The sequence below is a fragment of the Ambystoma mexicanum genome, chromosome 6q (assembly GCF_040938575.1).
Source record: "Ambystoma mexicanum isolate Mex_15411 chromosome 6q, UKY_AmexF1_1, whole genome shotgun sequence".
Lineage (NCBI taxonomy): Eukaryota > Metazoa > Chordata > Amphibia > Caudata > Ambystomatidae > Ambystoma > Ambystoma mexicanum.
Window position 1 is genome coordinate 1,123,562,737 of NC_090937.1, and position 27,697 is coordinate 1,123,590,433.

A 27,697-nucleotide genomic window follows, 5' to 3' on the forward strand; every position below is an offset into this window, starting at 1 on the left:
AACTCACAGGCCGATTCATGGAATAAATGTGCGCCGAAAATCCCGGCGCAGAGGGGCCAATACGTGCGCTGCGCCGAAAATCAGCGCAAAGCGCAGGGAAACCAGCGCACGTCGATTCATGGAAGTCCGTGCGCAAGAAAAGCAGAGGACGTGCGCCGAAAAAGCGCGCGGCGCAGGCCGGCGCACAGGTCAACCAACGTCGTGCGCCACGGCCACTGCGCCATCACTCCGAGCGCAGCGCACAGCTCTAAAGTAGGCGGAACACAGGGCGGGACACTCGGAATGGGGAATAAAATGGGGCACAACACTCGGAATGGGGAAGAATGTGGGCGGCACGGGGAAAGTTCAGGAGGCAAGTGCGCGGAACGCCCACACGCTCGCATACAACACGTATTCATGGAATAGAATAGGGCAAAAAAGCGCACGCTCAAAGCAGCGCACAGGCACAAACAGGCACAAACACGACCGCCACAAGAAAGCAGGCGGTAGCGTGTCTGCGCCTGCAAGAAATGTGCGCTAAAAGGCGCGCCAACAAATAGCACCTATATACAGACATGACCAATGTACAATACTGTTGCCCTCCTGGACAAATGACGTACAAAGGGGTACCCACAAACACAGACACGCGCAGAGAGAAAAAATAAACGTGTGCGTGCATACCGGGGTGCGCGGTAAGTTCCACACGCGATATGGGCTGGGCGGGTACGTGGATTGCAGGGGTGCGCGGGAAGTTCCACACGCGATATGGCAGGGAACGTGGATTCGAGGGGTGCGCGGGAAGTTGCACACGCGAAATGGCCGGGTACGTGGATTGCAGGAGTGCGCGGGAAGTTGCACACGCGATATGGCCGGGTACGTGGTTTTCAGGGGCGCGCGGGAAGTTCCACACGCGAAATGGCCGGGTACGTGGATTGCAGGAGTGCGCGGGAAGTTGCACACGCGATATGGCAGGGAACGTGGATTCGAGGGGTGCGCGGGAAGTTGCACACGCGAAATGGCCGGGTACGTGGCTTTCAGGGGCGCGCGGGAAGTCCCACACGCGATATGGCAGGGAACGTGGATTCGAGGGGTGCGCGGGAAGTTGCACACGCGAAATGGCCGGGTACGTGGATTGCAGGAGTGCGCGGGAAGTTGCACACGCGATATGGCCGGGTACGTGGTTTTCAGGGGCGCGCGGGAAGTTCCACACGCGAAATGGCCGGGTACGTGGATTCGAGGGGTGCGCGGGAAGTTGCACACGCGAAATGGCCGGGTACGTGGTTATCAGGGGCGTGCGGGAAGTTCCACACGCGACATGGCCGGGTACGTGGATTTCTGGGGCGCGCGGGAAGTTCCACACGCGATATGGCAGGGAACGTGGATTCGAGGGGTGCGCGGGAAGTTCCACACGCGATATGGCCGGGTACGTGGTTTTCAGGAGTGCGCGGGAAGTCCCACACGCGATATGGCAGGGAACGTGGATTCGAGGGGTGCGCGGGAAGTTGCACACGCGAAATGGCCGGGTACGTGGATTGCAGGAGTGCGCGGGAAGTTGCACACGCGATATGGCCGGGTACGTGGTTTTCAGGGGCGCGCGGGAAGTTCCACACGCGAAATGGCCGGGTACGTGGATTCGAGGGGTGCGCGGGAAGTTGCACACGCGAAATGGCCGGGTACGTGGTTATCAGGGGCGCGCGGGAAGTTCCACACGCGATATGGCCGGGTACGTGGATTGCAGGAGTGCGCGGGAAGTTCCACACGCGAAATGGCCGGGTACGTGGATTACTGGGGCGCGCGGGAAGTTCCACACGCGATATGGCAGGGAACGTGGATTTGAGGGGTGCGCGGGAAGTTGCACACGCGATTTGGCTGTGAGCTCCCAGGCATTACCTGTACACCCTCCACGGCCCCTGCAGGCAGCACACACCACAGGGAACTACCCTGCACACCTGCTCATGTCTCCCACCACCCCCACCCCCAGCACTGTGGGCAACCTGCCAGCAGGCCCCCACCCATGGCCAACCCATGTCTCCCACCACCCCCACCCCCAGCACTGTGGGCAACCTGCCAGCAGGCCCCCACCCATGGCCAACCCATGTCTCCCACCACCCCCACCCCCAGCACTGTGGGCAACCTGCCAGCAGGCCCCCACCCATGGCCAACCCATGTCTCCCACCACCCCCACCCCCAGCACTGTGGGGAACCTGCCAGCAGGCCCCCACCCATGGCCAACCCATGTCTCCCACCACCCCCACCCCCAGCACTGTGGGGAACCTGCCAGCAGGCCCCCACCCATGGCCAACCCATGTCTCCCACCACCCCCACCCCCAGCACTGTGGGCAACCAGCCAGCAGGCCCCCACCCATGGCCAACCCATGTCTCCCACCACCCCCACCCCCAGCACTGTGGGGAACCTGCCAGCAGGCCCCCACCCATGGCCAACCCATGTCTCCCACCACCCCCACCCCCAGCACTGTGGGCAACCAGCCAGCAGGCCCCCACCCATGGCCAACCCATGTCTCCCACCACCCCCACCCCCAGCACTGTGGGCAACCTGCCAGCAGGCCCCCACCCATGGCCAACCCATGTCTCCCACCACCCCCAACCCCCCATCCACCTGGGGCACCCTCCACCAGGCCCCCACCCATGTCCCCCTGGCCCCTGGTCCTGACGATACACAATAATGGCAGTAATGACCAGCATACCCAGCACAAACACCCAGGCAAGGATTGCATGCACCCACATAGTGAATGCAATCACATGACACAACCCCAAAGGCAAGTAAGCAAAAGAACACATGTCCGCCACACACACATACACAATGGGTGCAAGTCAATGTCAAAACCCATATCATGGCATGTAAGAAACCAAAGAAAAAATGACACAAGTGTAAGATAATATCAAAATGTATTAAAAATAAAAATAAAGTAAACTCTGACAACTATCTGGTAAAGCAAATAAAAGGTCCATGTCCGGGAACAAAAATGAGAAACCAAAAAACAAAGGATAGAAAAATGAATAGATTTTGTCCAAAGTAAACACATGTAGAATGAAATGAAAGATAAACCATTACGACATGGTGTGACCAATATGAAAGTTAAAAAATTTATCTCACAAAAAATAACTATATTTACAGGATTGTTCAAGGGTCCATGAGCCCAACACCACAAATTAAACCTAATACTAACTATTTAAAAAAATATGTACAAAGAAGTGGCCATTGTCCAAGCGGTCCAAAAAAAAAAAATTAAATAAAGGAAACCTAGCACTAACTAACTAAAAAACTATATACAAAGGCAGCGGGCTAGTCCTGCGGCTCACTTGGTGATGCTGGCCAGGGCATCCTCGAACTCCACGTCAATGTCCTGGAGGCGGGACTCAGTCCTGGCCCCGAGGTCTCGCAGGGACAACCCCATGTGCTCTCCAAATTCCCTGCGAGCCTCCTCGAGGCACTCAGCCCGCCTCAATGCCTGATGCATGGAGATCTCCGCCCTGGCCATGGCGAGCCGCTCCTCTTCCGCCCGCTGCCGCTCCGCACCTATCCGCTGGCCAAACTCCTCCCACACGGAACACACCGCCATGCCAGGGTTGCCCTGCCCTCCGGCCGATGCCTGCCCCTCCGATCTTGATGGCCCTGAGCCATGATGCCTCCCACGTCGAGCCCGCTGCTGCCTGCGACGCCACTGCCTCTGCCAGCACGACGGCATCCAGGCTGATGGTAACCACCGACGCCGTCGTGCACGTGCCCTGCCCGATGATGCCGGCACATCTTCCATCTGCTGGGGTCCACTTGCTGTGTCGTCCACCCCTGCTGGACCTCCGACTCCCAACTGTGGCAGGGATGGGATCCCCACCGAGCTGGCTGCATTGGTCGGGGCAGGTCCACAGGGGGCCATGGTGGCATCTGGGCCGGAAGACGGCAAGGAGAACGACTGGTGGATAGCCTGCACAGAGGAGGAGAGGGCCGTCAGATTGGCCAACACATGCAGGAACCCCCCGAACATGGCCGATCCCAATTGGGCCACGTCGGCACGGTGCACTTCGTGATGACGTGCGTGCTCCTCCCGGGAAGCACGCACGGCATCACGAATCACAGCCGTGCGCATCGCGACCCCAATCAGGACCTGCTCCACGCGGCCAGGGGTTCCCACGGCCGCAGGTGGAGGGGAGTCAGTTGACATGGACATCCCCTCTACCTGCGGACGGGCCTGGGACGGGGCATCCCTGCTGGTGCATGGTGGTGCACTCACAGGGTCAGGGACAGCGACATGCACAGGCCCCTCCACGGTGACCTGTGCTGCCTCCTGCCCCTGGCCCTGGACTGCACCACTTGCACCAGCAGGGATGCTCCCACCAGGGCCCATGTGTGCACCAGTGTCGGCCTCCTCCTCCTCTGTGCAAACCACCAACCTGGATGGCTCCTCACCGTCTCCCGCCGTAGCAGGCCCCTGTGGGGGCTCACCCACCCCTTCCGCTGCAGCCGTGGGGGCATCCCCGCCGCCTTGCTCCACAGCGCCGTCTCCGCCCTCTTCTTCACTAGCCGCTGCGTAGAGGGAGACAAAGAACACAAGCATCAGGCTACTGTACAATGGTCCCCTAGACAGGAAGCAATAGCAGATGAGCACCCCTGTCAAAGTACACTTCCATCATGTCCCTCCACAACACATGGGTCAGTCCAGGCAAAACACACACAGTAACAGGCATGGTGCATGCCATGCACATTTCCATGCATGTCCAATTGACTCTTGAAACATTCAATGAAATGTAACTCACATGCATCATGGCTCATGCATATCACATGCACACACTACACCTCAGTCACATCCATCTGGCCACAATCACACCAAACACAGGCAAAACAAGGGTAAGGTGGGTGCGTCACTGAATCTGTGCATTGTCACACACATGAGTCATGCATCCATGGCATGCACAAGTCACAGACATGCAGGTCAGGCACACAGACATGGCTACCATATATGTACCTGGCATCAGCACCCATCCTCACCCCCATCCATGTCCAGGTACAGAGACTGGCATGCTCTCATGTCCCAAATCTGCATAGTGCTCCCCATGCCGCATTTCTACACATGCAACAACCATGTGGGTCACACATCACTGGTCGCACATGCATTACCATGATGTCCCAGCACACATACATGCATACATGGCACATGGCACACATACAGGCAAGTATCATAGAACCAGCACACCGCAACATGCCCTGTCTCACACAGTGATGCTTGGACACTTACCGCTCAACTCCAGACGGGTCTCCCTCTCAAGGATCTGGGCGTGGAGCGCTGGGCGTACGCGTTCCAGGACCCTCTTCTGGATGGAACTCATGTGGCCCCGGCCCCCCTCCACGAGGCGCCGGGCCTTCACAAGGGTCCTGGACCTCAAGTCCTCCCAGCGCTTCTTGATCTTCAAGACGTTGCGGGTTGCCACCCCCTCCGCGTTGATGGCAACCACACAGTCGGCCCAGATCCTCTCCCGTCCTTCCTTGCTGGCGCGGGACGATCCAAAGAGGGCATCATACTGCCCCAGGACATGCTCCACCAGGACACCAACTTCGGTGGCAGTGAAGCTGGTGCCCCTCTGCCCCTCTGGCCTGGGGTTGCCACTGGTGCCAGATGTAGAAGTGCCCGACATGGCAACCCCAGAGGCAGGTGTGGGTGGGCAACTGGGTCCTGGGGCTGGGCTGTGGAGCGATGTAATCCCAGTTGGGAGTCTTCAGTTCCAGCAGGGGTGGACACAGCAACTGGACCCCTGCAGATGGCTGATGTGCAGGCACCAAATGGCAGGGCACGGTGGCAGCAGGCAGGCAGGCAGGCAGGCAGCAGCAGATAGCACGTGGGAGGCTGCTCAGGGCACTTGGGGGGCAGTAACTCGGCCTTCGGGGCAGGAGCGTGGTGTTCCGTGTGTTTTCGGGTGGCCAGCTTGATACGGAGTGATTTGGCACGTGAAATTCCTGCACGTCAGCGTGAAATCCGAGGAAAGGCCCTTAGCGCGTAAGTGCGTCAGCACGCATACGCGATTCTATTGGACCAGAGTCCCTCATCGCGTAAGCGCGTCTGACGTGATCCGCACGGGCGTTCCCCACTCAGCACGTGAAGACGAGCACACGTGGAAATCCTGCACGTCAGAGTGTCATCGCGTGTAATTGGCCAAAAGTGCGCGTACACGCCATTGGCCTATGTACGTGTATTTCATCGCGTGTAATTGGCCAAAAGTGCGCGTACACGCCATTGGCCTATGTACGTGTATTTCATCGCGTGTAATTGCCCAAAAGTGCGCTTACACGCCATTGGCCTATATACGTGTATTTCAGGGGCGCGCGGCCACTTACACAGCCAAGTACGTCAGCGCACCTGTATGCCTGCAGCGTGGGAATTTCCACACGCGATTGGAGTGGGAACCCGATTCCAGGGGTGCGAGGCTCACACGCTGCCTACTACACGCGCAAGGCATTAATTTGCGCACTTTTCAATAAACAAGCCAGATGCCAGGATGAACATACCGTTCCTAGCAGCAGTGGCAGTGGGCTACCAAAGGAGGATGAGGAGGAGAGCCAGGGCCAGAATATTCACACCCAGAACCAGCCTATTCGGGATGCCTGATGACCAGGTGTATGGGAGGTACAGGTTTCCAGCACACATCATACTGGACCTGGTCAGTGAGTGGGAGGATGACCTCACATCACCCACCCTGTGCTCCCAAGCACTCAGCCCCCTGCAGAAGGTCCTGAATGTACTGCACTTCTTGGCCACTGGATCCTTTCAGCGGACAAGTGCCATAGTGGGTGGTGTGTCACAGGCCACGCAGTCACGCTGCCTACACCAGGTCTTGAACATCATCACTGCACGGCCTTCAGTCCGCAGGCACATATATCTCCCCAGGACTCATGCAGAAAGGCGGACGTGCATCCAGGAATTCTATGGTGTGGCTCAATTCCCCAAAGTGCTTGGTGCAATTGACTGCACACATGTGGCTCTACGTCCACCCAGGGCAACAGAGCACATCTATAGAAACCGCAAGCACTGGCATTCCATCAACGTCCAAGTTGTATGCAATGCCAAGGGAATCATCACATCAGTATATGCCAACTATCCAGGGTCCACCCACGACAGCTTCATCTACAGAATGTCTACCCTATGCCGGGACCTAGAGGCTGGCCAGCATGGAGATACATGGCTGCTTGGTGAGCATGAATGCCACTCCACATGCATGCATGTCAGATACTGGGTCATGACACAACACCACTAATGATACCCATCACCACCTCCGCAGGGGACAGTGCCTACCCTATCAGCCCCCACATGATGACCCCAATCCGGAACCCCACCACGCCACCCAAGGTAAGGTACAACACAGCCCACATTGCTACACGGGGCATAGTGGAGCGCACATTCGGAGTGCTCAAGTCACGCTTTCGCTCCCTTGACCGTTCTGGCGGGCAGCTGTTATATGCTCCCCGAATAGTGTGCAGGATCATAGTGGCAGCATGTGTCCTGCACAACGTTGCAACACGCCGGGGCCTGCCCGTGGACATGGTGGTGCCCCCACATCCACAACCACATGCACGCCCGCTGCGCATGGGAGGGGAAAGGGCACGGGGGGAGGCAGCCCGTACGCAACTGGTGGCCAACTTCTTCACCTAGGAATCACAGTGCTGGCTAGTGCACACTGCTCTGGCACATACCATCTGACAATCAATGATGACTCTACCTGACAATGTCTGAAAAGTACTTGACAATGAACTGTCAGATACACATCAGCCTGAGATTGTTAACATGGAAGTGTCAATATGTGTGCACCCCTAGCTACACATACACCAGCTATGCATCACAACGCAAAGACACAACTCCATCAATCTAAAATGCATTCCCACAGGCGATTCACTACATGACAACATTGCCATGTCACCCACTCCCTTCACAGTCCCGCCACTGAGGACACCATGTCATGGTATGTGACAGCAAACAAACTGGCCATCACAACATGACACCAGTGTCACAAATAGCAGTGCCCCAAATGGAACATAGCCGCACTTGAGCAGCTAACCGCCCTGGAGCCACTACTACACACCTGTGTAAGAGTAATTTCTATCAAATTACACACCAACCCACCCTGAAGCCCACCCAAACAAGACACATTGCATGTAATCAATGGTAGTCTCATTACCTGATTCAGCTGGTATGTCCTCACCGTCCAGATGTACAGTGATGGCGCCATGCAAAAGTGTCAGTGCACATCTACCGACATGTAGTGTGACTCCAGAGAGTATGCCCTTGTGAAGATCTGTGTGAAATACCTGCAAAACATGAGCAACATATGTAAGTAGAGGCACATATCATACCATCATGCATAGTTAGGTGCAACAACAATGAACACTATGAATGTCTACACAGTATTGACTATGGACTGGCCAACAGCTCATGGGAGTCCAATGTCACCGTGTAATTTGCTGTCACTTGGGCACACCCTTTGCAAGCCCATGGAAAGGGAAGCAGGAGGGGTGTGGATGTCTGCTACCCAAGCATCGAAACCAAACTCAGGACAAGCCTGCATGTGCCCAGCCACAATACAGTGTATGCCCAGGTACCCACACAAGGCAACACTCTTGCAAAATAAAAATGAAAAAGAGAAAAAATGGCCATGAAAGGGCCGGCGGGGGGGGGGGGGGGCCACCTATGAGGTCCGAGGACAGGATGCACGCCACAATCCACCTGTGTGGATCATGGGAAAGGAAAACACCCCATAGGCTCGTGGCCCACACGGCTACTCTGTTGTGGGAGATGAGTCGCTATGGCTCTGCCCAGACCCTGCAGCTGACTCTGGAGGTGGGGGAGCTGCCTCAGAAGATGGTGTGACAATGGGAGGCAGCCCACGCAAAGCACGAGTTTGCTCCTCCATGGCTGCAAGCAGGCGGGTCTGGTAGTTCTGGTTCTGGGTTATAATCATGCGGAGGTCCCCATGCAGTAACTCCCGGGATGACCTGACCTCCGCACGAGTTGCCTGCATCTCGGCCGAGAGCGTCCGTGTCAGACGCTCCAGCTGCTCCTCTGTCCTTCTATGGGATGAAGCCTCAAGCTCTAACAGGGTCGACCTGAGGTGACGGAGTTCTTCCCTCAGGGCTTCCCTGTGGCGCTGGGACTCCATGGAAAGTGATTCCCCCAGAGTCGCCAGTGCCGCCCGCCTGTCCATGTTGGACGCCAACATATCCTCCCTGTGTGCCTGGCAGATGGACTCTGTAGCCTGCTCCAGTCGCTCCATCAGCCTTTCTGGGGGGACAATGGAAGTGGCCACCCTATCCATGGCCTGTGCAATCATCTCGGATGATGCTGCCTGTTGGGTGGCCATACCGTAGATGGATTGCTCCCATACGGTATTGCCAGGTGGCATACGGCCACCACGTTGACGGGCACCACACCTGCCTGGGGCAAGGCGGACTGCGCCTTGCTGTGCCGGCAAGGCCTCAGGCTGCAGGACTGCATTCCCTCTCTGATCTGCAGCCCCAGGAACAGGATCAGAGATTGGGTGGTGTGGCCCTGCATCCGTAACCACCGGAGGCTGATCTGCCGACACTGACATCCCCATTGAGGCCAATGGCCTGGCTGCAGGTGGGTCGGACAGAGGAGATTCTCTCCCAAGAACACTCACCTGCGACTGCACATAGGTGTCATCCTCCGAGTCTACACCTGAATACTGCTCGGGGGAGGAACCCCCAGAGACACCCCTCGACAGCACGGCCTGCAGCACTTGTGGGTTTTCACCCACAAACACACCACGTCCCTCACTTGTGGTAGGTCGGCCCGGGTTGCCCTCCTGGGACGGCTCCACCACCACATCCCCAGCATCAACAAGTGCTTCGTCCCCTGCAAAGACATGAAAGAGAAAAATGGAAACAGGCATTAGCACCATGGCATGCAACAAGGGCTGATGAACAACATAGGCAGTAGTCCTACGACACATGTCCTACATGACTGGGAGTCCTCCTATGCATTCACCATCACTGGGTCTGTAGGGGAGGCTCAGGGCATACTATGTACTGATTGGAGAGCAACGCCTGCTCACCTTGATGCCTAGCACTGCCATCACACATTGGGCGGTGATTGCCATGTCAAAGGCACATGCCATCACACACATGGCATGTGACATAGCCACCAAGTGAAGAGGGAGAGGAGGGCTACTTTTTTGGATTTCTACCACTCTGGTCCTGACATTGCATCGTCACATCAATTAGTATACATGTTGTACATGGATCTGCTAGTCCAAATTGGCAACGATGCACAGTGCCTTGTCTAGATCAACATAATGCAGTAAACATTGTGATTCCACCTCCCCAACACCTGTAACGGAATAATTTTGCATTCGTGAAGCACCGGTCAAGTAATGTTTGTAGGTGCAGCGGAGCACTGAGGGGTGGTGGGGCAGAAGGGGATGCCAGTCAACAATACTACTGGTGCTGGTGTCATTCATGTCACGCAAGTGCAGGGGTGGGTGGCACAATGAAGTGCAAGGGGGAGTGGCGGCTGGAAGTGCTGTACAAGGTAAGTAGGACTTGACGTCAAGGGCAGATGGTGTTAGGCGCAGACAAGTGCTGGGGGGGTGGCCTATAGGGGTACAGAGACAATCATGCTGTGCTGTGGGCTCGGAGGGGACAGGGGAGGTACACACTGCCTCTGGCTCGGCAAGGTCCTTTCAGATTTCTATGTGTCCTGCAGAGTTGTCACATGCCGCAGATATGTGCCCTTGGATTGGGGATCTTATCTTGGTGAGAAGGGTGAGGCGCTATTGCCTTTGGAGCATGTGGCAGGCCAGTTTGCCAGAGGATGGCCATGATGCAGGACATTCCCTCTCTGCCACCCGGCACCTGTGGTTTGGGTTCCCAAGATCCGAGTCATGCCAGGACTCTGCATTGGCATGGGGCTTCAGACAGGTGGTCATGACCGTGGCTAAGACATCCAGTGTACCTGACATGGAGTGGAGCATGGAGTGGGCCCTGTCAGGATGGGAGTGAGCCTAAGGGGGAGCTGGATGGGGGGGACATTTTGGCAGCATGAGCCTCGACTGACACACACTTCATGGGTCGGAATACCAAGAAGGTGTGTGACAGTGGTGAGGGTGGCTTTGCCTGTGGGGTGTTGAGGGTGAGCTGGGAGGAGAGGAGAATGTGATCACTCCAGGAGAGAGGAGTGCAGAGATGGACGGAGAGGGGAAAGTCAGATGAGATCAGAGCATCAAGAGTGTGCCCTGCAGAATGAGTAGGGACAGACGGGAGTCTAGAGGGTGAGAGGGAGTTGCTGAGGTCACAGAAAGGTCACGTGGGGGCGTCAACAGGCATGCAGGTGGATGCGTACCGCACCAAGGATGAGGAATTCTGTGTCTGGGGACATGAGTGAGGAGGAGAGGTGAGGACACTCAGAAAGGAAGTAGTACATTTGACCAGTTTTCCCAGACACAGTACGCACTGTTTGGAATGTCAAGGTGTGGTGGACAGAAACCTCACACAAGCCATTCCAGAGTGGAGTAGGTCTAAGTAGGTGTGACAGTGGCAGGAATACCCTCAGGGAAGCCAAGGGCACACCCCCCCTGCACAGTAGTGGCGGGCCAAGGAGAGGGTCAAGGATGCAGACAGAGCTGGCCGTCAGACATGTTTCCATGAGACCAAGGATGTCAAGGTGCATAACCTCATGTAAGTGACAGTTATCGGAGGAATGCCTGATGCAGCCGCAGTGAAAGGAGTGTAATTGTGGAGGAGGTTGACAGCCTTGTAGGACTTACGGGGAGTGCTAGAGATCAGAGGTGCCGCATGTGTAGGAGTTGGAGTGGGAGGCGGAGAAGGTTCATGGGAGGGTGCAGGGAGGCAGTGCAGGATTGATGAGGAGAGAGGAGGGGGGACAGCAGGAGAGGTAAGGAAGTTGATGAGATGTGGGTAGCATTTCTCAAGGAGATTGAGGTTGGCCTAAGGGCCTTGGACTGAGACGCTCCCATTACCATGCACATCATTAGTGGTATCTGAGGATTGGAAGGAGGCCAGGAGTACACCCCAACGGGTCCCACCTATGATGGTGGAAGAGGAGCAAGGAGAGAGGACAGGGACCATGTGAAGGGTCTATGGGACAGGCAAAGGCATGTATGAGCAGATGTCAGTGAGAGTTAGCTTAGAGTAGGCTCAGATGCACTGGTCAGCAATAGGGTGGGTCGCATTGGAGGGCAGGCTGCCCTCATTTGACTTTTGGCAAGCAGGTGTCGTGCGTAGGGCACGATGGTCTGAACTGTAGAAGTCATGGAAGATAGACCATGAAGAGCAGCATGGAGTGTGAGGGAATGGGGCTCGAAACCAGACGGTACCAAAGGACCCAGGAAGGAGGTGGATGTCAAGGCTACATCCACATTATGACTGCATGTTGGTAGGCATTTATATACAGAGGACGCATTAGCATGTGGTATCATTGCATGTCAGGCATGTGAAGATGAAACTTTAATGGCTGGGGGAAAGGAGAGGAATGGTATGTAAGACATCAGATGAATAGACAGGGGAGTATGAGCAACAATGTAGTGACAAAATTACTAATCAAGGGCAACTTCCATGGTGTTGGCCCATATGTGCACTGTTGCCAGTAGGGATAGTGCTGTGGCCAGATGGTGTTGCACTGTACATACTGGATGAGGCACATGGGTGCCACTGTCAACTCTGCCACACACCCCCTTGACAGGCACCCAACATGAATGCTTCACACACACACCATGCACATGGATGATACACACATGCATGTGCACTCACCGGATGATGCCTCGTAATCAGGGAGGTCTCCCACACCTTGGAGTTGTCCCTCGGTGACGTAGGATCCAGCTACGGACTCGTGTGGTGTGAGTTCTATTTCCTGTGCTGGGGACCCACCTCCAGTCACCAAGGTTGCGGCATGACTTGAGGCCAGCTTATCCTTTGCCCTGCGCTTAAGGTCATTCCAGCGCTTCTGGCAATCACTAGCTGTGCGCCTCACTACTCCAAGGGCACTTATTCTGTCAGCAATGGTCTGCCAGTGTGCCTGGCGTCTGGCATGTGTGGTCTTGGACCCTGCAACGATGACCATTTCCCTATCATGATCTGACACATACTGAACAAGTGCATTAAGTTCGGCGTCTGTGAAGCTTGGCTTCCTTGATGGGCCGGACTGTGCAGCCGTGTCTGGGGCATCAGCCTGTGCCGGACGTGCACTCTTCCTCTTGCGCTTGGAAGGGGGTGGGGATCCAGAGTGTCCTACGCCGCTGTGGACACTAGGGGCAGGAGCCGTGGTGGACTCTGTACTGGGTGTGTGTGATTGCCCACTCAGCATGGGAGTAGGTGCAGGCATTGGGGGTAGTGGGATGGGGTCAGGCCTGATCTGAGGTGCATGAACTAGGACCGACACAGTCTTGGCAGGGTGTATGAGAGGTGGGGTGGATTGAGCCACACCCTGGCTACGGGGGCCAGCAGATGACCTATCTGGCATAGATGCGCGTGCCCTGATGACACCAATGTGCACCGGTGCACGTACAGTGGACCTGCTGACCTGGATGTCAGCGATGGAATCACCCTCGGACAGGTCTGGTGCCACAATGGCCTGGTCCGACATGGGCTGATCAGGGTTGGTATCAGCCACATGACTCTCAACTGGGGGGGGGGGGGGGGGGGCATGGGTGTCCCTGACTGTTCCTCCAGACTGGGGGGAACAGGGGCGCCCTGCAAGTCACAACCACGTCCCCTGTTGGATCCTCCACGGCCACCACGTGTGGCTCGGCCACCTTTGCCACCCTTACGGCTTGCACGCCTCCCAACCATGGCACTGATGGTATTGTGCGTATGGGAGTGGGTGTGCACAATTGTCCTGGGCAATTGGGTGTCAAAGGGGTTGGGTACCAGATGGTATTCGTACCCTAGTGCAGTGGCAAGGCTATATGACACCCCTGGGGAAAGATGACGGGTCACGCAACACACAGGCACCCCAAAAAAGTTAAGGAACGTGCACAATACCCCTCCTAGACCACGTGTGCTGATGGAAAACCCTGCACTACGCTGTGGCATCCAGTAACACAATGAACGTATGCGTGTCACACGCGGCCTAGATTGACCTCTGAAGGGGTAGGCTACACACGGGGCAAGCACAGATGTTAGATACGTGCGTGACTCACCGTCTGCCAGGTAAAAGAGCGTGAAAAAATAGCACTTTTGGTTGGCAACACCCCCGCCAAAAGAAGAGGTGTACGCTGTCTGAGGAGACAGGACAACTGTAGAAGGGGACACTGTTTGAGGGAACAGGCCCAGGAAAACCAGTACAAGAGGAAAAAGAGAAAAGAGCTGTCAGAGGTAACAGGGAGTACGAACTGGAAACGCCGTGAAGTTAATCGCGTGTGAAACGACAAGAAGTACCGAATTCACCCACTCGCTCGCCACGAAAAGCACGTACAAGGAAATTGTGTTCAACACTACCTTTTATACAGGCCCACACGTACATCGTCACTTACGGCGTGTACGTGCTTGGCCCATTTTCACCAATCACACGCTTTGGCACTCCTGCGTGTAGGTATCTTTTCACCAATCACACGCTTTGTCACTCCTGCATGTGGATCCTTTTTCACCAATCACGCGCTTCGACACTCCTGCGTGTAGCTCACTTTTCACCAATCACACGCTTTGTCACTCCTGCATGTGGATCCTTTTTCACCAATCACGCGCTTCGACACTCCTGCGTGTCGCTCACTTTTCACCAATCACACGCTTTGACACTGCACGTGCAGGTAACTATTGACGCACATATGCTGGTGACGGGTTTTCGCGCGATGCGGGTTTTCGCGCGATGAGTGTGGGGTTTTCTGGTGCAAAATCACTCCCTATCAGGCTGTCCACGCGTTCTAACACGAAAGACCACGCTCCTGGCCAGGAGGCCGAATTTAAGTCCCCAAGAACCCTGAGCACGCTCCCACCTGCCATCGGCTGCTGCCTGACTGCCTGCTGGCCACGTGCCCCACAGTGCTGGTGGGTGGGGGTGGTGGGAGACATGGGTGGGGGCCTGGTGGAGGGTGCCCCTGGTGGATGGGGGTTGGGGTGGTGGGAGACATGGATGGGGGCCTGATGGCAGGTGCCCCTGCACTGCTGGGGGGTGGGGGTGGTGGGAGACATGGGTGGGGGCCTGGTGGAGGGTGCCCCGGGTGGATGGGGGTGCAGGGGGACATGATCAGGTGTGCAGGGTAGTCCACTGTTTTGTGGGCTGCCTGCAGGGGCCGGGGAGGGTGTACAGGGTACACCTGTGGGGGCCCACCCAGCCTATTCGCATGTGATAATTCCCACGCACCCCTGTGATACACGTACCCTGGCCAATCGCGTGTTGGACTTCCCGCTACCCCTGTAATACACGCACCCTGCCTGTTCGCGTGTGATGATTCCCGCGTACCCCTGTAATACACGTTCCCTGGCCTATCGCGTGTTCTACTTCACGCGTCCCCCTGTAATACACGTTCCCTGGCCCATCGCGTGTTGAACTTCCCGCTACCCCTGTAATACACGCACCCTGGCTGTTCGCGTGTGATGATTCCCGCGTACCCCTGTGATGCACGTTCCCTGGCCTATCGCTTGTTCTACTTCACGCGTCCCCCTGTAATACACGTTCCCTGGCCCTTCGCGTGTTGAACTTCCCGCTACCCCTGTAATACACGCATCCTGGCTGTTCGCGTGTGATGATTCCCGCGTACCCCTGTGATGCACGTTCCCTGGCCTATCGCGTGTTCTACTTCACGCGTCCCCCTGTAATACACGTTCCCTGGCCCATCGCGTGTTGGACTTCCCGCTACCCCTGTAATACACGCACCCTGGCTGTTCGCGTGTGATGATTCCCGCGTACCCCTGTGATTCACGTTCCCTGCCTAGTCGCGTGTAGTACTTCCCGCGTACTCCTGATTTGGAGATTGCCCGCTTTGCTTTCCTTGTTTGCCTGCCCTGTGAAGTGGTCCGGGGTTAGCGCAGCCCTTAGCGATGATTTAGCGCTTTTGATGGCTTTTCCGTGCGCGAGGGCGTTCTTGGGGGCGTTACTGGCGCTGCTGCAGGCTCGCTGCGATTCTCTGCGCCACGGCTATTTTGGGAGCTTGAAATCCATGAATACGCTGTGCGCGGAAATCTGTTTTAGCGCACGTGCCTGGCGCAGACTATCGCAGGCGCACGCTGTGCGCCAGCCGCGTGCGCTACTTGTGCGCTGGATTCTATGAATTAGCCTGTCAATGTTCCCTCCCTGTATTCACCACCCTGTTATGTACAGTGCTCTCTTACTTAGTAACTCGGTTTAAGTAATATTAATCATATTCATATGAAAATATATACATACAAACCACTGCTCACTTAACTTCATTCATACTCTTGTTTCTTAAAATGTAGGCTAAAGCAGAACTCTCAAATCGTGTTAAGTCCTGGCATTAATAGCACATGTCATTTCACATTCCTGTTTAGTGCTATAAAGGTAAGTGGACAAGCACCATAATTAAGCTTGCTTAAATGTAAAATTGATGGTAGCACTTGTATTCCTGAATTGGGACACGCATAGAGGTGGGCTCCTCCATATTGCAGCAAATTCCATTTGCACTTTTAATACAGTTGGGGTATTACTGCCTTAAAAAAGAGAACTCCGTGTCTTCAAGTAAAAACAAAAATGCAGAGTTTTACCATAAACAGCAACACACAACGCTAGATGTACCTTGTTCTTGCAAGATGGTACTCACACAGATTGTCTCTTTCAACACTTACATGCATGCACACACACACAGCAGAAAATGATTACAACTGTAGCTTTATTTTCCCCATTCCGATTAAAAGCCTACAATAACCACCATGCAAATTAATGCTAACTAAAATAAATCTAAATAAACACAGTGAAACAAACAATCACAGCCTTAGCTTTTCACATGGCATGTAGATGTATGGACCCCTTCCCTTTTTAATCAGCCATCATTTACACTTCTTTCTGACAATGGCCACAGCACATATTTCCCAATTACCTTTCGTATTGATATTTAGCCCCTTGTTAGGACACTGCCCGACCCCTTCAAGCCCAGATGTAGCCCCTCCTTGCAGTGTGCACACAGATCATGACTGTTTGCTTTGCAGGAAGAGGGGGAGCGAGGGAGTAAGGGAAGAGGCCCATGAACTTTAGACACAAAAAGAAATGCACAGTGCTAATTTTGGGGTCTGATGAAAAGAGCTTCTGGGTAGCCGGCAGCAGGCAAGCTACCAGTGGCTCACAATCTGCTGGTTGGAGACCTTGGGTCTAGTGCAAGGGTCTGCAACCTTTGGCTCGCCAGATGTTTTGGACTATAAGTCAATGGTGAAGGATCACAGGAGCTGTACTCTAAAACATCTGGAGAGGCAAACGTTGCAGACCCCTGATAGTGGATTGGCCCTACCGATCGCCTTCTGGGAGCACTGTTGGCTACTTTTAGTGAAGTGTGTTTCTTTCATTCCTCAGAAATAACAAAGACAGCTCTCACATAGTTTACTGGAAAGTGACTCGTAAGCTTCCCTGTGCTTCTGATTCCAAGGTCTGAAAGAATTGCTGTAGATAGGCCTTGTGTCAATGCATTTTCCTTAGAACGTGCAATTGAACCCCCGATTCTATTGGTGAGAGTAGAAGCAGGCCTTCAAAGGACATTTCTGAATTCATTATTGAGCTGTAACGATACCTTGCTACACTACCCTTTTGCTGATTAAAGCCATGTATTTGAAGGACAACTCAAATCCAGTGGTCGAAGTGTACGAAAAGAAGTAGTGGAACTGTTCCCTGCTGGCCTGCTCCCCGCAAACCCCATCACCATTCCCCTTCCCACACACAATACACACCCCAAAACACTTGCACCTGCTGTTTAAGGGAACATTCAGTAGAGTGCACTGAAAGTGCAAGTTTCAATTTCTTCCTACACATTATTTTAAAACGAAACCACTCCGGGATGGTTTCTTCTTAAATTAAAAGCATAGGAGCTGTAAAAGGTCATTTAAAAAAGCAGAGGAGCACCGCTCCCACTCACTTCGACCACTGCTCAAATCTAATTTTTTTTATGGTTTTTTAATTACCCCAGTCAGATTCAAGGTTGTGCTGTCATTGCTAAAGTGTGCCACCCAGTAATTTTTGTTTGTTCTGCTGTTTCACAGGCCCAGAGAATTTTGCACAAAAAATGCTAAATATCTCCAGAGACTGATGTCAAACAGACCAATAGTTGCAGTTTGACTAAGCCAGAGCCTCACCCAAAATCGGCATAGGCAAGGCCAACAGTTTTGGTTTTTGTGTAGGCATGAACAGGCATTTGCCAAGCATAGCCATAATGGGACTTCCTGGTCATAAAATGACAAAAGCTGGAAAATGGCGTGAGTACCTGGGCAAATGGCACAATTCCTATCAAACGCTATCAAAAAACCTACACACATACTGATTATAAATCAAGTGACTAAAGGCCCTCTTAGCTAAGACATTGCTTTATGTTTACACCCATAGCACATTTCCAACTGCAATTAAGCTATTCACTTTCAGAAGACTACTTTTAAAATTACACTGACAGGCCCCATGCACCAGAAACTTTGATATTACTGCTTGATAGATCTTGCTCAAAGTGATCCCAGCATAATGTGTGTGCTCTGGGTGGGGTGGCAGCTGGTTGGTGGGAATGGCCATAGGGTTTGGCATGGCCATGAACAATCAATGCATTGGTTAAATAGCCAAACACCCACAAGCTATGTATCCATCCCTCACATCCCATCTCTGTCCTATCTGTACTCCAATGAAATAAATACAGCTAATAGGTGTTACTTAATAGCCAAAACTAAAAGTGCAGGAGGCCAATTGACAAACGGGTGGCGTGGGGGTAATGATAAAGTGAGAATGGATGTGATCACTTACAGAAAGGTGATTTATTTGGGCAGACGTAATAATGGTTACAAAGTGGTTGTAAACAATTAAGAACACTACTTTGATTCGCAACACATCTACTCTTGTATTTCATATACATGTACCATTGTGTTATCACTATCTAATGAGATTGAGCGTTAAATCTCTATTCTAAAAGAATCCTGAGAGGTGTCTTGAAATAGTGATGGCGGGGGCTGCATTGATTAGTTTAGTGAGACCAACTTCATGGAGACATAGAGGAGGAACTGCATGTGAAGATAAAACCAACCTCCATCAAATGATGCAAACTCGTAACTTCAATAAAGTAAAAGGGCTGGATGTGAAAAATCTGAACGGCATCCCGCTCAAAACATGTGGGAACATCCAGCTCTTCCTTAACTCCTACATTACAGTGCTGGTGCAGCGTACATGTCCACCCTCTATGTCTACGCTATGCAAATCCATGCCTACCTAACCCAACACAGAAGAAAATGGCGTTACCATAATCCACAAGACCTCAATTATTATCGCTAATGTACACATCCAAAAGCAATCCAAAATGTCCATGTCTGTCTGTTCTACTTCAACCAGCAGAAATCTGTGAACTTCCTAATAGCACATTGTGAACTCATGGGTGCCTTCACCAGCCACCTAAGTTCCAGGTGGCTTCAAATCCCAGATTGGACCCCCTACTCACAAAACCTGCAGACGCCATCATCTCCCATAACCAAAATAGACTTTCATCCTCTCTCTACCACATATAGGTCCAATAGATGGACCTGGTTCTCTGAAGGGATACTGCAGTGAACCTTCTCACCTCTATCCTATTGCCGCAGTCAGATGGACTTGCTTATCTGCTTCTCTGAAAATCCCCCGTGCCCTCTTTAAGCAGGGAACTACACCTATAAAAAGGGAACTCCGACCCAGTATTCTTCAGTGTCTGTAAGTCACGACTGCCCCCCTACCACTGCCCACACACAAACATTAAACAGCGAATTCCACATAACAGAACATACACAAGCAGCTCCTCTGTCCACTTGAGGGTGATCTATGAGATTTAGCTGAATTTAATTAATCAAATCACATTTTGTAACCAAATTTGTGACTGCAAAAGGAGAGCCCCCTCACTCCCCTGCCTTACTATGTACCAGCCCCCAACCCACCATCTATCTGTTTTGCTGTTAAAAAGGCTAACTGAATGCAGCAAAATGTGATTCGACCAGTTTGATGGTCGAACAAAGTGGGGAATATCCTTGAGGCAACAATGGGTTCATCTTGATGTAACTACAAATGAACCACCTTACGCTCACCCAAGGCCATTCACATAATGCCCTTTGGACACTTGAATAGTTTGCTAGAGGCTGGCATCTGAAATGCTGTAAAGGGCCCCAGGCAACTCTCAAAGCGCTGAGACCTTCCCCAAACCTTCCAGCACCTAATCGTCATCACCCATTTGCAAGACATGCACTACAAACTGATCCTTTTTTGGTATGGCCAAGGTTTGCTACATGTAAGAAGACTTCAACTCTGGGGTATCTGCTTCTGCCCATCAACACCCTACCTTATCTTTCTCCCTAACGTCCTTTTCTGCTTCAGGACCATTCTATTCAAACTGAAGCCATCCTCTGCAAACTCAGGCCCCAGTCAATGACATTACTGCTGCACTGGATCAATAATGTGCCCAAATAAGTGATAATCGGGGACAAGATCACAGAAAATGTGCACTGGTGCAAGTGCAATTTTACAGTGTTTTCAGTAGAGGAAAGTTTGTCCTAGTTCAAATATGGATTGGAATTAGCATTGGGACAAACGTTGCCCTAGTGCAAAAATGCATTGAAAGCATATGCTTTTTGCACCAGTGCAAACTTTGCTCTTGTGTTAATACCGTGAATAATTGCTCTTATACCATTTCAAGGTTTCTGTGATCTGGCACCTGGTGGCAATTTCATGAACTGCTCCCTCTGTTGGGTATACATTCCCAAAACCTTAAAACAAGCCTATAACGTCCCTCAATTAAAATAAAAATCCCTAGACGCTATATTGCTCACAAACTACAGTCCTACAGCATGCATGCCTTGGACATCAGGCATTGTAGAACAGTTAGTACTATTACTGCTTTTATCATTTCTAGAAGCTACACCCATGACAACTGGACTTTGACCACTGGCCCAGTGCTAAAAATCTCCTCTTTGGAATCTCGGGACTTTCCTAAACAGGCAAACTGATACTCTGAGCCCTTTCCCAACTCTGAAACCTCAGGTTAAGCTTGTCCACTACAACACAATGGTTGCAGTGACCAAGATTACCAATGCCAAAAAGTAATCTGCTCTGGTCTAACTAAATACTGCCTAGATGGCCCTAGCTGATTGGCCCGAGTACTGTCCTCCTCGCGCCCACATACCAGGACCTGGGGATACTTTCGGATTCTCCCATCCCATCATGATTTCCAGGCAGAGGGACTTCCCATACGTTACTAGGGTCTAAGGCGGGGGTGGAAGAACTGCTACCACCAGTGCCCGCGGACCACCTCTAAATAGAGTATTGCTTCCCGCCATTTCCTATAGAGCTGGTGGAGTGGAGGACGGGTAGCAGCAGATCTTCCCCCCCAGTTGCACTGGTGAAAGGGCTGCTTCTAAACGTGGAAACGCTTGACCGTGTCGAGAGCAAGCAGCAGTATTCTTCTGTCACCATTTAAATGGATGCCTTTGTAACTAGTACTTGGGAAGGACAAGGATACAATCCTTTACATATTCAAGGACTAGATCTGCACAAGGCAAACAACAAGGAAGTAAGGACTAGTTTAACCTATATTTATGGAGTGGGATGGCCAGGTGTGTGGACTTTCTTATGAACAAATCCAAAAAGAGGGCCACTTGAGACTTGGTGAGATCAAGGAGATAGCGGAACAACAACATTTGATAACGGAAGCCCTCATAGGATCATCAACCCTGGTCCCTGGCCTCAGCTTTGTTCACAAAAGGTTATGCTTTCCTTTATTCTGCTCCTTTGCACCAGTGCAGTAGAGTTATACTGGTGAAGTCCTTTAGTAGGGCAAGGCCATTGTTGTCTTTACAAGTTTTAAGGTCCAGTTTTAATTTTTGCCACCCATCCTGTAGTTTCACATAGCACAAGTACAGATGGAGTACAAGGTATCACTCTATTACTGCGAGCATTTTACTGCGACCACCTAAAATATAAACTTTTTTTATTTCATCCCTCTTTAGATCCCATATATATGTGAAGGGATGTGTATAGTATACAATTGATATAAGGGAGTTGCAGGGGGGTCTCCCCCACATGTACATGGAGTGAAAAGGGGGTCAAAATAAAAGAAAGTCATTATTTTAGGGGGGTCACAGTAGAACAGTCGCAGTAATCACATGCAACACACACAGCTACATTTAAGTCTGCAACTGGAAAACAATTAGTCTTGGGGGTACAGTTCAGTTTATGGCCCTTTGGAACGTGCATATATCATGGATGGGACTACACCAGGATAATTCTGAGTCCAAATAACCGGACAAACTCAAGATGGTAAGTTACTGTTGTATTAACAATTATCTAAAACAACAAGATTACAACGAACATCAACAGACTTACGCTCAGTCTCTCAATGATCTCGACGAAAAATACAATTGTTATACTCATTATGCGTCCAGAGTGACGTCATACTACATGGCAATAGTTTAAAAACTTTCAAGGGTCGGGATTGGTTAAGGGAACATCTAAATATACAATCATATAGGAGCTAGGATTGTTATTGGATGTCCTTTATCAGGTGGACCACCAAGCCTACCTCTTGAAACATATAATTTCAGAAACATCAGACACACAGTTTCTCATTGGTTCTACAAGTTATAAAGTCCTTTGTTATACGGACTAATACAATTGGTTGGCACGCTTGTGCCATGTCTGGAACATTATAATCATTTAGCAGCACATAAGCCCGGACCCAGGTGCAGGGAGATAAGACATGAAGCTACCTCGCCACCCAATTAGTCTAACATCTCTCGTCACCAATGCCTTCTGCCATGAAATTGTCTTTGTACTTGGCCTTGAAGAGTATTCTCATCTTTGGGAATGCACAGGAGTGAGGGCACTCGCTATCGTGCCTGGAACTCCAAGTTCAAGCTATATTTCCATCCTTGGCTCACGTGACGGGAGACCACAATCTGGTCCATTTTGCAGTTTTGAAATGCTCTAAATCAATTAAAACATGCCATCCTTTGTGTTCTTTCTTGCACCTTAACGTGAGAAGATTCATCCTCCGCACACTTGTTCTTCTTCAGAGTAGATAGCTGACCTCGATTTCTATGATCTTGACTTTAGGCCAGGCAACCTCGGCATGCAGCTCTGTAAGCCTGCTATTCTGCTGCGACACAGCTTTCCATTCTCCCTTCATGGTTTCTGGCTTCTTTATTTTATGATACCAATGTCCAGTTTCTGTACAATGGCGGCTTCGCCTGCATTCTATTTACTACTCATAGCCAGCCTCTATGATGACTTGATCTACCTTGCATTTCAGCGTCTGTACATTTATTGAACTTCTGTTTTCTGCAGCACTTTGTTAACGTTTAATCTTCTCCTTTTCCACGTTGATAGTTTACTCAATCCTTTACTTCATCATGTGTCCTCTAGGATCCATACCTTGTCCTCATTCAGTATCTCAGGACGTCGTGCACACTTTCTTATGACGTCATTAGTTCATTTTCCTAGCTCGTTCTCATATTCCTGCAGAGAGCTCCTCCTGCAGGTTGTCATCACTTCGGGGGTACATTCAATAGGGCTGTCTCAATGGGTTTCTCCTTCCAAATACTCGCTGCGGTATTGGCACGACAGCTGATGTCGGGCAAGGCACAGTCTCATGTCTCCAATACAGGAGAGGTAGGGGGTGGGATCTCCTGCAGATGTATACCGCTGTTCTTCTACACAGTGATTATCTGGCAGGTCCCTTTCCTTTGCAACATCTAACATAGTGATGCTATGCCCCTATAGTTGTCCCTTTGTTGAGGTTGATTCCAGTGGTTCTTCATTAATACAGACTCCAGCTGCACTCTTGGATGACTCTCATTGGAGTATTGTGGCTGCAAAGAAGTGAATCCCGGTTACTCCGGACCGCAAGCTGTTACGATGCATGCACAGAGGGAAGCAAATTGTTGATCCCCCCAAGGATGTGCAATGGCCTTTTTTCTTTCTGATGGGGATGGTGTTTAGGGAGGGCGGATGAGGGTCCAAGGACCATCCCAGAGACTGCAGCCAGAGACTGCACCCAGTGTATTCCAAGTGGGCAAAGGTACTGCAAGGATGCCCTGGCACTGACACACGAGGCATAGACCGTGGAAGTTCTGCATGCCCTCAGAATGGGTCATGCAGTCTGGCACTGGAGCAGGCAAAGTCATTGGTGACAAAATGTATGAATAAGTAGGCCATTAATCTGCTTGGCATTTTATCATATTCCAAAATCTGTCTGGGCGGTTGTCAATACTTTGCGGAAAAAGCATCAGCAAACGAGACATGAATGGAGGCTGTAAAATCACTTTGTTGCTTACCACATCCCCGCCAGCTGAACCGCCCCCCTACAGACCGCCAGGGACCCGCAATTCTAAACTCTCCTTCCTGCACCTCGGCATAGCTTGCGTAACATGAGCAGAAACTTCCCACCTGCATGGTAATGTAGCATGTGAAAATTATCCTGTCACGAAGCACGATTAAAAATCACTTACCCTTAGAGCTGAGAGTATCAAGTGACTGAGAAAGGTACTGCGTCACTCGGCTCAATCGAGGCTCAAGTGAACAGAGTGAGAGAGTGCGTCACAGAAAAAGGGCGAAATCTATCCGAACTGGAAAAAGAAAACGATTATTAATTATAATTTGCAAAGGAAGTGAATCTCTTCTTATTCAATATTCTTTACTGCGTGTTTATCATAATTATGCTAATTTATTATATTGTAGAAAAAAATGTTGGCTAAAAATGAAGGTATACGTAGAACTTTTTAAAGTTTAAAAAATAAAGATGTAAAATGTGTAAAGGCCTCAATGGCTACTCGATAAGATCCCAACCAGGCTGCGGCTTGTGTGAACGGAAAATGTGGCATGGACCACATCTGGAGCGATACATGTCAAGAAAGCCACGAGTGAGATGCATATTCCTTTACAAGATAAGCCGCTGTTTTTATTTTTTTACGTGCATGGAATGTATCTAAAAAAACGCCTGCACTGTACGGCCAGTGAGTTGTTATATTTATAATAAATAAGCTCGTTTCCTTTCCCTTGACAGTGACCCTCTCTAAAAGCATGGGCTCCTCGAGACTGCTGACTATCCACAGGTCAGCTGCTGACTACCACGTGTGCGCCGATGATTGGCAGGAGGAATTGACTCAGCGGGCCTGCAAGCAGATGGGTTTAGGGTAAGGTCAGTAGTGTGTAGTACTGTTGGTATGCGCGAGAGATGTGAGGCTGCCTTTCAATTGTCATGTTTCTACAGTGGGGTTGGCTTGAAGGTGATTGAAAACAATGCTTTAATATCATCATTACATTCACAAAGTAAGCAGCACAGTGTAACAGGCATATTAGCATAACATTATCTCCAGGGTGTAACCAGCATAGTGTCACAGGAATCTTAGGATAACATTACATCCTCAGAGTAATCCGCAGTCTTAGATAACATTACGCCTGCAGATTAACCAGCACAGTCTGACAAGCATTTTATGATGACATTACATCCACAGAGTAATCAGCACAGTGTCACAGGCGTCTTTGGATAACACTACACCTGCAGAGTAACCAGCACACCTGCAGAGTAACCAGCTCAGTGTGACACGCATCTTATGATAACATTACATCCACAGAGTAATCAGCACAGTGTTGCAGGGGTCTTATGAGAACATTAAACCTGCAGAGTAACCAGCACACCTGCAGAATAACCAGCACAGTGTGACAAGCATCTTATGATAACATTACATCCACAGAGTAATCAGCACAGTGTTGCAGGGGTCTTAGGATAACATTACACCTGCAGAGTAACCAGCACACCTGCAGAGTAAGCAGCACAGTGTGACAAGCATCTTATGATAACATTACATCCACAGAGTAAGCAGCACAGTGTAACAGGCATATTAGCATAACATTATCTCCAGGGTGTAACCAGCATAGTGTCACAGGAATCTTAGGATAACATTACATCCTCAGAGTAATCCACAGTCTTAGATAACATTACGCCTGCAGATTAACCAGCACAGTCTGACAAGCATTTTATGATGACATTACATCCACAGAGTAATCAGTACAGTGTCACTGGCGTGTTAGGATAACACTACACCTGCAGAGTAACGAGCACACCTGCAGAGTAAGCAGCACAGTGTGACAAGCATCTTATGATAACGTTACATCCACAGAGTAATCAGCACAGTGTTGCAGGGGTCTTAGGATAACATTACACCTGCAGAGTAACCAGCACACCCGCAGAGTAACCAGCACAGTGTGACACGCATCTTATGATAACATTACATCCACAGAGTAATCAGCACAGTGTCACAGGCGTCTTTGGATAACACTACACCTGCAGAGTAACCAGCACACCTGCAGAGTAACCAGCACAGTGTGACACGCATCTTATGATAACATTACATCCACAGAGTAATCAGCACAGTGTTGCAGGGGTCTTAGGATAACATTACACCTGCAGAGTAACCAGCACACCTGCAGAGTAAGCAGCACAGTGTGACAAGCATCTTATGATAACATTACATCCACAGAGTAATCAGCACAGTGTTGCAGGGGTCGTAGGATAACATTACACCTGCAGAGTAACCAGCACATCTGCAGAGTAAGCAGCACAGTGTGACAAGCATCTTATGATAACATTACATCCACAGAGTAATCGGCACAGTGTCGCAGGCGTCTTTGGATAACACTACACCTGCAGAGTAACCAGCACACCTGCAGAGTAAGCAGCACAGTGTGACAAGCACCTTATGATAACATTACATCCACAGAGTAATCAGCACAGTGTCGCAGGGGTCTTAGGATAACATTACACCTGCAGAGTAACCAGCACACCTGCAGAGTAACCAGCACAGTGTGACAAGCATCTTATGATAACATTACATCCACAGAGTAATCAGCACAGTGTTGCAGGGGTCTTAGGATAACATTACACCTGCAGAGTAACCAGCACACCTGCAGAGTAACCAGCACAGTGTGACAAGCATCTTATGATAACATTACATCCACAGAGTAATCAGCACAGTGTTGCAGGGGTCTTAGGATAACATTACACCTGCAGAGTAACCAGCACACCTGCAGAGTAAGCAGCACAGTGTGACAAGCATCTTATGATAACATTACATCCACAGAGTAATCAGCACAGTGTCGCAGGCGTCTTTGGATAACACTACACCTGCAGAGTAACCAGCACACCTGCAGAGTAAGCAGCACAGTGTGACAAGCAACTTATGATAACATTACATCCACAGAGTAATCAGCACAGTTTCACAGGCGTCTTTGGATAACACTACACCTGCAGAGTAACCAGCACACCTGCAGAGTAAGCAGCACAGTGTGACAAGCACCTTATGATAACATTACATCCACAGAGTAATCAGAACAGTTTCGCAGGCGTCTTTGGATAACACTACACCTGCAGAGTAACCAGCACACCTGCAGAGTAAGCAGCACAGTGTGACAAGCACCTTATGATAACATTACATCCACAGAGTAATCAGCACAGTGTTGCAGGCGTCTTTGGATAACACTACACCTGCAGAGTAACCAGCACACCTGCAGAGTAAGCAGCACAGTGTGACAAGCATCTTATG

General features: G+C 51.1%; 1 protein-coding gene across 4 annotated transcripts in view; it reads left to right on the forward strand.

The window, feature by feature from the left end:
• CORIN (corin, serine peptidase) overlaps positions 1-27,697 on the forward strand; it is a 1,135,185-nt gene that overhangs the window by 897,439 nt on the left and 210,049 nt on the right. For all 4 annotated transcript variants that reach the window (XM_069631711.1, XM_069631714.1, XM_069631713.1 and 1 more), the window contains one exon: positions 25,159-25,288. In XM_069631711.1, the coding sequence (XP_069487812.1) occupies positions 25,159-25,288 (130 nt within the window). The remainder of the gene's footprint in view (positions 1-25,158; positions 25,289-27,697) is intronic.